The sequence below is a fragment of the Cheilinus undulatus genome, linkage group 5 (genome assembly GCF_018320785.1).
Source record: "Cheilinus undulatus linkage group 5, ASM1832078v1, whole genome shotgun sequence".
In the NCBI taxonomy this organism is placed as follows: Eukaryota; Metazoa; Chordata; class Actinopteri; order Labriformes; family Labridae; genus Cheilinus; species Cheilinus undulatus.
Genome location: NC_054869.1, coordinates 34,272,767 through 34,287,824, shown reverse-complemented (window position 1 = coordinate 34,287,824; position 15,058 = coordinate 34,272,767). Strand labels below are relative to the sequence as shown.

Genomic DNA, 15,058 nt, shown 5'->3' with positions numbered 1-15,058 from the left:
TTAAAAATGGCAAGAAATGTTTTTAAAGACAACAATATTTTACTTTATTGTTGAAAAATTTGGTTGTAACAGCAATAAGCACGGATGAAAAGAAAACAAACACTGATAAAGAAAGAAGATAAAAGAAATACAGAAACTAGAACAAATAATGAAAGCAGTGTGTTTATTCTTACAGTGATTCAAACTGCTTTTCAAAGTTAAAATCAAACCATTCATGACATGAAGAGCAGTAACAGACATTACAGTTGACACAGAAATGACAAGTAGAGGAATAATTACAAGACAAAGTGACAGCTGTGGATGCACAAAAGTTTGGTAAACAATATACACCTGACAAATGTAAATATAAATTGTGAATTCTTTACATTTGTCTGTATTTATTTAATAGGCTTTTAAAATAGAAACAAGAAAAGTTTATGACAGACGTTACAGCATAAAATACAAGAAATAAGATTATTACAATAGTGCTGTACAGTATGGCATGAAATATATAACAGGAAAGGTTGTATCTGAATTATCAAAAAGCATATAAAATAGTTAGTTTATAATTTACCCAAAATTAACAGATAGATTGAAATATATTTCATTGGATTAATTGGTTCATCTTACATCAAAGGCATTGGCTGGAATGATATGGTTCATAATGCCAGTTCAAGGTTCAAAGGTGCATTAGGGTCCCACAGTAATGGAGAAGTAATACCCTAAAATTTTGGTGCCTACTTGTTTACCAGTATGGAAGCATCACAGGAGGGTTCTTCTTCAAATAAACGCTTTTCTCTTTATCCTTCTAGTATCAGACGAATATTGAATACATTTAAAGAAAATCCATGAATCTATGAACAATCTTCAGCCGAGTTTTGGCTGTTGTTTGGATGGGTGTAGTGACGCCTACGCTCTCATTTTCCCTCTTTGACTTCAGCGCAGCACGACAACGCCCTCTCTCCTGTGGGAAAAAAAAAAGGCAAGTTAATCGAAGCCCATTGGTCCGTACAAGTGTCAATCAAACCATTAGCTCTATTCCAGGAATCCCATCCTGTTCTGGACTCATAGGGAAAGGTCTACTTACGAGTACGGGGGCAGGCTTTTTAGAAAGCTGGTTTATTGGATATTAAAACCTAAACCGAAGCGAAAAGGACATCTGACATACATTGGAGGTGAGAAATTTGAATTTTATTATGTTATATGTGATCCCATTGCCTTTTTTTATGTAAGTTCGTAGTTGGAAGCTGTCGAAGCTAGCGGTGTTTTTCCAAACATCGGTGGCCTGCTGACTGCGTGTGTGATGAGGAGTGCTAGCTGTTGAGAGTTTTTAAATGAAATTTATATTCAACTTTCCTTTTACAGTACATTTCCTCCTTTGATAAAATGCTTTTTGAAATATGTCAGCTAGAATTTTATTGTGTATACACAGTCTGACAGCTGGTTTTGATAAGACTTGTGACAGTACCCATCATGCTGCTTGGTTGCTAATGCTAAAGATGCACACTGTCCTGAGATGATGAGGTTTTTGATTTTTGTGGTATTACACTTTTTCAGAGGGAGATGAATTATAATTTTGAGAAAAAATTACACATGAATATATTTTGGTGTTGAATAGAGAGACACATGGTTATTTTAAGTTTATATAGCTGGGGAGGCGTAACGGTTAGTGCGTAGTGTATTTTGTCATCACGGTTGTTTTGCTACCAGATGAAGCAACGAAAATCTCAATTCTTGTTTACCACCCAATGCATTTACGTGGTTTATGCCCTTTTTCCGGTCTGATAACAAATGTGTATTTTTCGAATAATAGGCCCACAGAGAAGAGTTTCATAACTCTCGAAATTAAATATTTGTTGTCAGAAGAATTGGGTGAAATATCAAATAATATTTTCCATCTTGCTTTGTACACAGCCTGTATATTGTGCAAATACACACCCCTCTCAATAGTTGATTAATACTATAGATACCAGTACACGTCAATTATCACACATTTCATGAATCCACATTTCTAAAAGTCACTACTTGAACGTTTACATGAAAGGCATCAGTAAGAGACAGTTTGCACCTGCACAGGTGGGACAAGTTAGAGTAAAAATAGCTATGTCATTTATTTGCATGCATTTGCATGGATGTTTATCAGAGAGAGATTAACCTTGATATATCCCTCTTCCTCATGGTGAACCTGCTTTTATGTTTCAACAAATCTTCTGCATGCTGAAGCATTATCTGATTATCGTTAGGTGGAAACGTGTGCAGAGTTTTTTGTAATTCCAGTGAATCCAGTGCTTGGCAATACATGACTCCCAGGCAATGCGTCCTTTCCAATGCAGTGTTTGTGTCATCCAAAAGGAGCGCCCATTCGTCTGTTCTTTATTCATCTGCAGCGGCTTCACTCTGGCCTACTTCAGTGGTACGAAATAGATAAAGAAACCAAATTTCTTGCGATTTACATGCAACTTATTGGAATTAAATTTCTGATATAACAACATCACAATGCAGATTAGTAATAGTTGATCTATGAATGGTCTGTTCTGAAGAGAAGAAGGAAACCACTTAAATGATGTTTTGAAATTTGAATTCAGGTCTTATTAATAATTTCTTATGCGTTTTAGGTAGTCAGAGAAACTGAAAGTGGACTGTTTTTTTCGCAGCACGAAGTCAGGCAAATGTGAGGCCCAAGTTGAAATGATTGATCTTAAATGGATTGCTAGCTAAATTCCTTGCGATTATTGGATTGAAGCCAACAATTCAATAATGGATGGGGTGTATGTAAAGACAAATAAACCAGGGTTAGACTATGGCTGATGGGATTCAGTAGACTATATCATTAGTACAGATAATGTTCCACCATTTAAAAAACTGTTTTTTTTTTTTGCTGTCCACATGGACTGTTTTGCTGCATACAACAAATCCTTCTGATATTTATTTATTTATTTATTTAAGGTTTATTTAATAGGGGCAGATACAATAAACATAGACAACTGAGAACAGGTATCCCATGCAAGTATCATAGTATTTGTAGTGAATGCTAATTTGCAACACCCGTCCCTAGAAGGGCTTTTGTAAGAATAAAAAGCTAAAACAGATGATTAGAAAGGGGGAAAAAATGACGGTAAAAAACACATTAAACAGTGACAATGTTACAAAAAATCAGACATGATAGCAGCTCTGTTGCTGAAATAACCAGGATTTGGTAGCTCTCTTAAAGGTGGTGAAGTTTGTGATACATTTCAGGTAGAGAATTCCAGAATTTCACTCCTTTCACAGAGAATATGACATTAAAGCTCAGACTGCAAGTGTCCCGCAAATGGGAACCACTTCCATGCTTAAAACCTGGATCCCTGTTTACAGATTTTACATTTTAAGATGAAGCTCAAGCTCTAGATTTACAATTTGGGCCCAAAGAGTCAAAAAAGGCTCACACTGTTAAATCTGTCACTAAAACATTAATTTAAAACTTTAGAGGGAATGGAAACACATAAAGTACATCAGTAGCAGATAATTTAGGTGATCAGTCATTCCTTGCAGTGATACTATTTGCACAGTGTGAATAAGATATGGTAAAGGTATCAAATGCATTTATTTCTGTAGATTTTTTAGTTGATTAATATGTGCTTCCCCTCATTTCTTATCTGTAAGCAACAGGAGTTGTAAGAGCAGTATCCTGTCTACATGTTCTCAGGAAATAAATCTGCTCTTGCCTTGATTGAGGATAAATTGTATTAACAGGTTACTGTTCATTGGAGGTAAAGCCGTCCTGGCGTTACTTAATGTAAGACAAGCAGAGCATGAGTCACCATAACAAATAATGGGAATGTGAGGCACCTCCTTGAACCTGGCCAACTAGTTAGTATGTTTTCCCTTACTACCAGTCACTCGACTGTTTTTGTGCTGAAAGACTTCAGATTAGTTTGTCTGCTACTGAACTCATGACTCATGCTATTGATTCCCACAGCTTGATTAATAGTCCTATATCCAGTAGATTGGAATCCAACACACTAAAGTAAATAGTGTATTTTTAAGGTGAGGGTCTTCTCATATCCTGCTGCTTCCAGGATTAACATTTGCATTCATAAAGGAGTACAGGGAAAGAGGCAGGAAGGAAGGAAACCATGTTTGGTTGAGGTCCAGAAGCTACACTCACACACACAGAGCTCAATGTCCCCTCTCTGGTGAGGTCAGAGCACCGACATTTTGTAACACTTGCACTGTTTTTCACTTTTTTCTCTGGCTAACATCCGGTCTTCCTCTGGTCCCTCTCAAAGGTCAAACATAATGAGCAGCAAACTTAGCTCATGTTTCAAAATGCCTCCATACTTATACAGTTCACCAGAGGAGCTGAGTGCTTATTTCTTTGGTCCTGGTGGTCAACGATGACAGAGTAATGACAGCGTTCCAGAGCTGAGGCTGACAACAGACAGCTTTTTTCCTGGGTTTGGCTTCAGCTTCCATCCCACACACTTTTAGTAAATAAAACACCATCTGAGACTCTGATCTTTGTTTAAAAGTGTGGTTGGGATACGAATGTGCTGTTAGATTGTTGGCTGTGTGTAATGGAGTTCTGAGTTATTTTGGCCTCGGCTCTGCTCCATTTTTATTTTTGTCTTGGTTTTGGTTCTTGTGGGGTTGAGAGTTTACCTAATACTTAAGGAAGTCTGACACCAGGGTTGAGGCTGTTAGACAAAGAGACTTAAAAAAACAACATAATGCTACTTTTGTCAACAGAGGCAAATGTTTCTAGTTACTAGTTTCTCTTTTGATTAAATGAAAATTTAAATTCCGATTATTAGCCTGGACAATTATTTTGATATTTGGCATTTGGCTGATGATTGGTATCTGCACTTTATTTAACGGATAATCTCTTAAATTAGTTAATCAAAAAGTGTGCTTCTTTGGCTACACTGCGAGGTGTTTCTTCCCCTCTGGCTATGTTTTCACTCTCCAAAGTCTCACCTAATTTCCTGCATACAACAAAATCTGACTGGCTAGATGTCAAATGAGTGTTAGCCAATCATCACTTAAGTCTGAGTGCCACTGACGCAGTGGGCAAATGGCATCACTTTGTTTTCCCTTTCTCTACTGTGTTGCTCTGTGCTATTATGTTGGCAGATCTAGTGCTAAATTGTTTAACATTTTACTTTTGCCACATTAAGTACATTTTGTACATCATAATAATTCATAACAATTCCAAATAGTTATCAGTCTCAAGAACAAGTTATAAGTGGTATTGGTATTAGAACTAGAGAAAAACAATTTTGTCTGACTCCCAGTCTTAACAACATTTAGCTAGTAGAATCAATACCATATTGGCTAAAATTAATTCACAAATTGTCAAAAATCCAGTATCGTGCATCTCTAATGAAAATCAGACAAAAGCTATGGTTTCAACCTCTGCTGTAGACTGGTTAAAGGATACTCCAGACATTTTTACCGTCCATCCCCTCTTCACTTGTACAGCATGAGCACATAAATGGCAATGATGGTCTTGTCTAGAGAAGTGTGAAATTGAACAATGTACAGCCAGCATTAGACTCATGTAACTGACAATATGGGCCCATATTTATAAAAATATCGATTTTTAGCTAAACTGGCTAGTAATTCTGGTGCTGACTGGTGAGAAATCTAATTGCACACATCCCCATCCATTAATGAACTATGAAAAATAAACATTTGCTGTCAACAGCTCTCCAGATGATTCATGCCCCTTTTTTTCAATGGGCAGTTGTTTTTGTTTTAATGACTATTACCTTTGATAATGTTGCTTTACCAAAAAATTGATGTAGTTATAAATAACTGAGCCAAACAAATACACAAAATACCTCCTCAGTCTCCAGAGGAGCAGGTTCACTAAGGTAACTGAAACTTTTGTTTGATGCACCAAGCCAACACACAGTGTTTTGCATATTCCAGTTCCTGTAAATATTTTCTCACTTGCACAACCCCTAAGTTGAGATTCCACAAACAGGGCTACCCATCTGTTTATAATTGCTCTTCTATTTGAGTACCAACTAATGTTTGGACACCTTAGACATAACACGGGAACAAATGAGGTCCCTGAGAACATTTGGATTCTGGGAAAGGATTGCATAACAGGATGGTCAGTCCAACACAGTATATTTTGTGTATGGGTGTACCTGGATGTTTTCCATGGTCTACTGGAACTGCCTTACACAGCTGCATGGTCGAACAGAACAGAGGCAAAGTCCAGCATGGTGAAATAAATCAAACAGACCAGGGCAGTGATTTTAGGGTGAGCTCTTCTTAAATAGGACAATTGCAGACATACAGATGAGGTTGAGGCCTGGTTTAGGCGTAACAACAATATCTTTATGGGTTTTTGAGTTTGTGGTCATATTTATTACTGCTGCAAGGACAGGGAACAGTTCAGCAGAGAGTTATTGATTTGTGTGTTGGTGTGCATTTGTGGCTATCAGTTTCGTGGTTACATTTCCCAGAATATGCAGCTTTTTTCCCCTCTTCCCATCAATGCATTATGTTTTTTTCATGTCAGGGTTCAGATGGCTGCAAGGATATATTTTGAGGTTGTAAAATGTTTCAGCCTGGTGCAAAAGTTTGAAAAATAATCTTTAGGATCCAGGACAAGTTTAACATATAACAACTCTTTTCATGTGTGGAGGTTTGCTCTGAAGAAGCTCAAAAAGTCTTTGTTGCACAGAAGCATGTGAAACATGGACTCCACACAGCTGTATTTATGTTGAGCCATGCCTCTGAATTTCATCTGGAGGTGTTATGTTTTCCGCCAGGAACACACTTCATTCCTTTAAAATAGACTGTGGAAAGCATTGGCAGCCCACATTCTCCCAAACAAAAGCACTAGTGTTTGTTCTGTTTAATAGTCAGGTAAATCACATTAAGGGGTGTGTAACTGTGTTATGTTTTCAGCTGCCAAATCTAGTTTTATCAAGTGCAGCAGGCATCCAATTAAACCACCAGAAGCATGCATTTGAAACAGATAGCAAGAAGAATGTGACTTAGAAGTTCATCCTGAGTGAAAGCTCTGTCTCATAACATAAGTGAAACCAGTTTAAAAGCCAGCTGCAAAATCACTCTCACATTTTGAAATTCCTTCCATAGTTCTGCAACTGCAGACAAATCCTCTCAGGCGAGCTCTACTCAGTTTGAATGTTTTATCGGAGACTTTATTATGTTTACATGTTTTAATCTTTTCTGCTGGTACCACAAGTATGTCCACCAATCTTCATTTAAACTACACATATTGGTGTTTTATCTAGTGCCTTTTTTTACTACATTTGGTTTGTTTCTTTCATCAGAGTTAAGAAAAAGTGAACCTAAAAGGTTTTGGAGGAAATATTGAACACACTTAGGCAACCCACATGTGGATCCACCAAAGCACTAGAGTTCTTAGTTTCCTGTAACACAGCAACACGTATAGTTTTTTTGATTGAGTTGTGTTTTTCATTGTTAAATCTAGTTAGTCATAATAATGTGACCAATCTTTAAAATAACAATTTAGCTGATTTCTGTTGCTGACAGCAGTGTTGATTTTCAATCACCTCTTTTGCTGCTAGAGTCGTTTATTCCAACATTACTCTGATAGGGATGCAAAGATTAGATATAGGTATTGTTTGTTTTTCTTTCTGACACTGGTTCTAAATCAATACCTTTTATACAGTATTGATGCCTTAACAATGCTGTACCAGTTCAATGTCAGTGCTGGATTTCTACACTCCAGCAAAGGTGCATCAGTTTAGCTCCATTATAGCCAATAATGTCCCTTTTACAAACTTCAGCAATTGGCAAAGATGGTGTCCAAGAACCGATGTCAGTTGCAGATGTTTATCTGTAATGCCAATTTAACGCTGGAATTTAGCACACCAAACAGATGATTTAGATAAAGTTATGATTGGGCAGAAGATCTGACCTGTGACAAACTCTGATCTGTTTTTGTGGTCCAAGATGAGAAAAAATGTTACCATTTTAGCAATGATTCACTGACAGAAATAATGAAACACTGGTTTAGAACATCTGTATTTGTCTCAGTCCTGACGAGACTGATGCAATTGTACATCCCTTCATGGGAAGAAAAAAAATAACACAGAAATGCCAGGTTAAGAATAATTGTGTGCATGCCACATACAATAGTTTTGATGTGACTTCTAGGTTGTCCATGTCAGGGTAAGAGCTACTTGAAAACTCGGAAGTTAAACCAATTTAGGATCCAGCTCCAAGATCGCATTGACAGTTTGAAACTTCTTTCATACTCTTCCTTATGCTTCAAAATTATCTACAGGACTCTCTGTTCAATCTTCAAATGTTTATCAAAGTTAGCCCTGTTTTATTCTTCTTTGCTGGCACCAAGAGACTAAAAGCAGTTCCATTAATCTTCATGTAACCGACACAGATCTGTAATACTTCCAGTATTACCCTCAGTTTTAAACATTGGATTGTTTTTCATTGACTTTCAACAGAGTCAAGATAATAGTAAAACTAGATGGTTTTTAATGAAATGTTAAGTAGGCAGATAGATAAGGAGGGAAAAAAGCAGTTTCTGTCCTCCTTTTACCAGAATTTAAGCCCTTCCTTCCCAGGAATTGGTGTGTATGTGTTTGTGTAGCCTCGTGTGCTGTCATTGTCAGCAAGTCGTTGCCCACTGGAACATTGTGTTTTACTCCCTGAAAGGAATACAACAGTATATCATTCATGACGAGACTGTGAGCTGACAGCCAGGATTTCAGCGCAGGGTTTTATGTTTTAATCATATCTTGTCATTTTGAGTGCCTTTTAAGATCAATAGCTGGAAAGATGGATATATGGAAAGATATCCATTTGCAGATGCTGATACAGAACCAGACACAAATGAAATGTCCCTTTTCTTTCTAGATTATCCCGTCGTTACATTGTAAATCAAATGCAGTAACCTGCTTAGATTGTATCGAGGTCACACCGTCTGACTGTCTGCTTCAGGTCTGGATTTACACTCAGAAATAGCTTTTGATACTCTCTCTCTCTCTCTGTTTGTCTGTGTATTTGCATTTAGGGTCATACTGTTGCAGTGAAAGGCTTAACTGTATTTGTGAGCATAGTTTAATCTATGCTACCAAGCTTTTGGGAGCCAGTCCCAGCATGCCTGAAGGGAAACCAGATGAACTGCTCTGCAGCGTGTCGGTGACAGTTGAGCACAACACAACTAGGAGAAACAAACAAGAACTTGCACATACAAGCTCATCAAGGCCAAAGCTCTTAACAAAATGATTGCAAAATCTCATTTTGAGCTTTAATCAGGCATGTTGAGTTTGTCTCTGTGCTTTTAGAGAGAACAACAATCCCATTATGTACAGACGGAGCCTTGACCTTGAATTCCCTTCCTAGATGGTTTTGTAGTTAACCTGATTACTTGTCAGTATGGCATACCAAAGCACATGGTATCTTTTTCTTCTGCACTTGTGTTGCTAGTACCTTCCTGATGCAGTGTTTAGTTTTATGAAACTATGCTTATGCATGGTATACAATTTGAAGTCTGAATATTATTTAAACAAACAAGCGAACAATGAGAGGAAGAAGACAGAAAAGGGGTCAGATCTGCATCAAAAACCAATGTATGTAGGTTCTTTTGATGCCGTGCACACAGATTGTGCCACTGCCGTTGAATTTTTAGTTTCCTTGGAATTATTGTTGTCCAACATGTTTTCATAACCTAAATTCCTCAGATAAGACTCTTTATCCTCACAGAATATAAAATCAGGAGAACATTTGGTGAAAAGATTTCATTCCTTTTTAAAGCAAAAACTCTGAGCACAGCTTCCTGGGGCTGAAGGGTGTTTCTGGCTCCTATGGAGATCAACCATGTTAAAAAACAAACCACCTTTGCCACATTGAAACCTCCAATTGTACAGACATCATGCCTAGTCAACCGATTAATTTATTTTCATTGTACACCCCTCTGGTTAAACTGGTTTATTTGTTTAGCATCTAATGAAATGAGGGGCAGCTCCAAGCCTCTTACGTAAGACAGACCCACAGCTGTATTTGTCCCTAGCTTAATTGTCTCTGTCTGCTTTATATCCGTCTGGGTTTTTCATAATACTAGTATGTAGTTGTATTTGTAAGCAGATAAGTAGTGAAACTAGCCCTTCAGAATAAAAAAAAAACACAAGTGAAGGAGAGGGGAGGTGAGTGGAATGAGCAAAAAAGTCAGAGCCTGATCTAAACAGACTCTGTTTTGTGGGTTTCAACATTTAGCCTCAAACCTGCTTCCTGAGAGATGTGGGTTTTTTATGTCAAATATGGCTTTTCCTGGCAGTGCTGCCTCTGGATTTGATATGCAGGAATTCAGCAAACATAGCTCTGTTGGCAGGGACTTACTGCAGAAATTGAAATTGTGCAACTGATCGTAGCTCCTTCCCTGAACCCAGCTGTGACAAGAGCAAACTAGCCAAATCTCTTGAGACGTTTCTTAAAAATACTATGCATGCCAGAATGTTTTTGGATCAAGGCTTTTATGTTGGCATGACTCCCAACTTCACAGTTTCTCAACAGCAAAAAAACAAAATCATTTCTTTAAACTGCAACTGATATCAGAGAGCTTATAAAGCATTACTTTTTCAGCTGGAATTTGATTTGTAGCATGTGTGTTAGCACACTTTTCTGTTAGATTTACCATGTTTGTCTCTGTTCTGCTGTCTTTCCCACAGGGCACCTTTTGGTCTGTATCTTACCTCAAAGGATGTCGAGTATGGTGCAACTGTAGCAGAGAGGAATACCACATAAGGATCTGCATACAGGGACCTAGCCAGTTGATCACCATGCCTCACCTTAGTGTCAGTCCAAGCATAAAGCTTAAATCTAGTCCTGTGTGGCTCATCTGTGTTCTGCTGGGCATCTCTGTCTTAAGCTGTCATGCAAAAGATGGTAAGAATTTAACTTCATCCTAATCACACTGGTTTGCACTTGTATAAAAAATGAGTAGAATTTGCGAGAGGAATGGCTAAATCCTATCCAATCTTTTATTTCAGTCCTTACTGTACCGCAGCAGGTGAGCCTGTCACCAAACCTTTTTACACAGCAACTCTCCATCTCCTGGTTGGGAGGATCGGCCACAACGTTTGACCTCATGATTCTACGAACAGAACTCAATGAAACTGCCTTCTATGTAAGAGCATTCTTAAAAATCTTTTTCTGTTTTTGTTTTAAAGGTTGTTTTTGCTTTTATTTCCATGACAGCCAAGTTCCTGCAATTTCATGCTAATAGCAGAAAGCTGCAATGTTTTTAAACAATGTTGTTAATTTTTTTTAGGTTACAGGTCATATAAATGTAGAGAATCTGACAACTGCTTTAATTCAATCACCTCCTCATTGAAAAGCAACCACAAACACAAGGGATATTCAAAATCCAGAGAGAGATGACTTATTTCAACTTAGAAACTTGTTTGATGATCCTTTACCTACCATAAGAGCACAGCTAATTTAGTATCCATCTGTTTCTGAGTGAATAACCTGAGTGTGGCATCTTAGGAACATGATTGTCATGAAAACATGTTTTTAAAATATTTTTTTTTGTTGAACGACTCATCCACAAGTAGGCGTTAAAGGTCACTGAAAATACACTTTTTGGAAAACTCTTTATGTGGGGAACAAAGTTTTATGTAATGTCACGCTTGTGCTGGCTCCTCTTCTGTTCGACCTTACTCGTGTGCAACGTCTCCACCTTCATTTACATGGCAGCAGCAGATGAAGCCCAACCAGTACTGGTGCTAACATTGTTAATTGGACTTTTCACATTTTTACAAATAGGCACACAGTTACTTTCCCACTGTGTTGATGAAGAGAGGTGCCTGAATGAACTTTGAGGTCACTCTTCATTCAATACTCTGAAGACACAAACCTGAGACAGGCTGAGATGGGAAAATGAAATGGCCATTACAGAGGAATGGCAAGAAAATTCCCATGAGATCATTGTTGCCGTCTGTGAGTGGGCTGCTTTGCATGTACAGTGAAGGATGGACTACTGCTGGCATTACATGCTCTTTACGGCACTTAAACGGGCGTTTTTCAATTTTTCAGGTTGACAAAGATGTTATTGAGACCAAAGCATGTGTGAGCAGGATTATTTCTAAAAGCAAAGAAGAAAACCTCTGTTTGTATGAAGTAGGCCTATGATAATAGGAACAGTCAAATGCACGACTCAGGACACTTTGCATTATTCCTAAGTTTAGTCTGACAGCTCAAATTTGCAGTGGTTTAATGACATATTTGCAGTGATAAAATATGTTAGTATTTGGCATCAGACCTCAACCTCACCACTCCTTTCAGATTTATTTTCCAGCAGAATTTGAGGAGTGATGAAATGGCATCCTGTTGCAACCTACTTGTTGTGGTGGTAAACGCAGAAATCTTGTAGCTTAAATAGACAACTCATTGAAGGATGTTTTGTTAGGGGATTGAATTATGACGCATATCAAGTATGAAATCAGCGTAGCTTGAGTTGTTTGCCTGAAGTAGCTCACAGTCATCGCTCTATTTTTTCACAGTTGTGTCGAGGAAAATATATAAATTAATAAACATGTTTGTTTTTATTGGTGACATTTTTTAAGTTTCGTGATCATGGTTTAGCTGACGTATCAGCTGACACTGAAAAACTCCAGTTGGCAAAATATCTGCTAATGTTAATTCATTTTTTTTTGTGCAAGGCATTTTGGTTTGATCCTGTATGTAACATAACTTTATCTTAAACTTTATTATTTCTTTAACCCTTTGGACTTAGACTTTAATCATGAACAATATTCTAGCAGTTTAAAGTGTCTACGGCTTATTCTTTATTGTGTTATTTTGCGTTACCTGCAGGAGACCTTGTCTGTGGCTGTGAATCAGGTGAGCGGTCGTCACCAGTGGAACTGGACCTCAGCAGAACCTCTGGAGTGTACCTCGCTGTCAGTCAAAATCCGCTCAAGAGACAAACAGGCAACAAGTGAATGGAGCAACACACAGATACTTCAAGGTCAGAGGGGCAATAATTTCAGCCATATTTTGGATAATATTGGGCACAAACAACGGCAGATGCTAGCAATTTGGGATTGAGATAGAGCATTTATTTTTCTAGGTGAAATATGTCTATTTATAGTTAACTTATTAATTGTACAGCCAAAATCTGTTTTTCTTAATATATACAGGGGTGATAGTATTCCGGCACTGTGCCGGATTTCCGGCGTGGCGGCGTTTGACTGCTGTGACAAAAAAAAAACGACTTTTGTGAGCTTGTTCATGCGAGACAGCCTGACGTCAAGTCCTGAGTCAATAAAGATAACTGACACTGTCCATCAACCACACTAGGCCTACTAGCGAATCAGAAGTAGAGCGGGGGTCACACTAGGCTTACTAGCCAATCAGAAGTACAGCGGGGGCGGGTCTTGCGAAAGACAAAGCCTTAGGTTGATTTCCTGCTCTGCTGTTCAGTGAATCTACCGCTGAGGAATCGCTACCAGTGTTGCCAACTTAGCGGCCTAGCGAGTTTTCAGACCACTCTAGCAAATCGTTTTCAAAAAAGCGACTAGCGACAAATCTAGCGACTTTTTCTGGTGTTACTGGAGACTTTTGGAGACTCTGACGTGAAAGCACACATTATTGTTGCCCTGCAGGTGCTGCCGTGAGGCCCCTCCCCGTCCAACAGCACTCACAGGCACCCCAGTCCTCCCACAGCGTCCCCCTCAGCTGCAGTCGTAGCAGGAGATGCTCACACCTCCATGTCCAGACTGCAAATTAACCGTGCTGTGAAGGCCCCATCACTGTTTTTTTCTATTGTCTCTTTTTGGTCAATTTAAAATTGTTAATGAGACTTTATATATAAATATATATATAAACATATTATAAGTGGTATGGTCAAAAACTAAACCAAACATAAGAAAACTAACTTTCTAAGAAAACTAGAACAGTAAATAGAATAATAAACTAAAAATAAAAATTAAAGTAACTCTGCCAGAGTATCTCTAGAGTCATTTTTGCCTGTCCCAAGCCCAGATAAAGGAGGAGGGTTGGAATTGTGACGTTATTAATACAAGAATCAACAGAAGCACATTCATTTGTAGTTCTACACATAATAAAGTTCTTTTAACTCACTTTTTTCTCTCTCTCATGATGTTTTTCCTCTCTCCTGCAGCGTCCGTTACAAATAAATGCATACTGCTGATTATGCAAATTAGGCAGTTACGTCATTTAGCAACCATTACTTTTTAATATATTGCAGTCAGATCCAGTACTTTTGTCGCTATTGACCTTTCTATGTATCCGTCCCCCACCCGGGATGAAGTTCAGGCTCAGGATTTTTTTTCACTATCAGCCATGTATATAAATATAAATCGCTATTCTGATCTTTTTCTTTCCCCTCCCTTCTCCATTTAAATATTTTAAACACTCTGCTTTCTTCCTGACTGCTTCTTTTTAGGAGATGACATCCCCAGCAATGAGAAACTCCAGATGTACCCCCAGGACAGAATTGTTCCTGTAGGGGCTAATACCACCTTCTGTTGTATCGTACAAGAAGGGAAGATTTTTGGTACCATCCAGTACGGCAGCACGTTGATGAATGTGACACGACTGAGCAGGAGAACTTATGCCACCACCGTGTTTAATCAGGGACCGTCTGGCAGTACTGGAACCAATGTCTTTTGTTCTGACTTACTGAAGACTGAACTGACTGGAGCAGTGGTGTTTGTTGGATGTGAGTGAAAATCACTTGAATTTAAACTCCAATGATTTTCTGTCTTTGATGGCTGAATGTGGTCGAAGATAGAATAGAATGTTGAATGTACTGTATGTATGTGATAAAGTATTAATATAAGTGGTTTCTGAGTTTCTGCTTGTTGTCCAACCCACCAGATACACCACTGCCCACTGATTTTGTATGTGAGACTCGTGACTTAACCTCAGCTGTGTGCAGGTGGAATGAAGGTCGAGACACACATTTGTACGGCAGACGAAGAACACGCTACTTGCTGAACAAAAGGTAAAACAGTCGCACTGGCAAGCTTAATAAAAGTAGCCAAACTTCACCTGCCCTTATAAAAGCAGACTCCACAGTTGCTTTAAGAAGACATTAAATTTG

The 15,058-nt window shown here is 38.3% G+C and overlaps 1 protein-coding gene across 1 annotated transcript in view; it reads left to right on the top strand.

The window, feature by feature from the left end:
• The first annotated feature begins 1,025 nt into the window (after positions 1-1,025).
• The window catches only part of lifra (LIF receptor subunit alpha a), a 28,409-nt gene continuing 14,376 nt past the window's right edge, over positions 1,026-15,058 (top strand). Inside the window, exons 1-6 of the mRNA XM_041787163.1 lie at positions 1,026-1,154; positions 10,656-10,872; positions 10,977-11,113; positions 12,805-12,958; positions 14,399-14,674; positions 14,833-14,959. Of these exons, the coding sequence (XP_041643097.1) occupies positions 10,767-10,872; positions 10,977-11,113; positions 12,805-12,958; positions 14,399-14,674; positions 14,833-14,959 (800 nt within the window). The 5' untranslated portion in view covers positions 1,026-1,154; positions 10,656-10,766. The remainder of the gene's footprint in view (positions 1,155-10,655; positions 10,873-10,976; positions 11,114-12,804; positions 12,959-14,398; positions 14,675-14,832; positions 14,960-15,058) is intronic.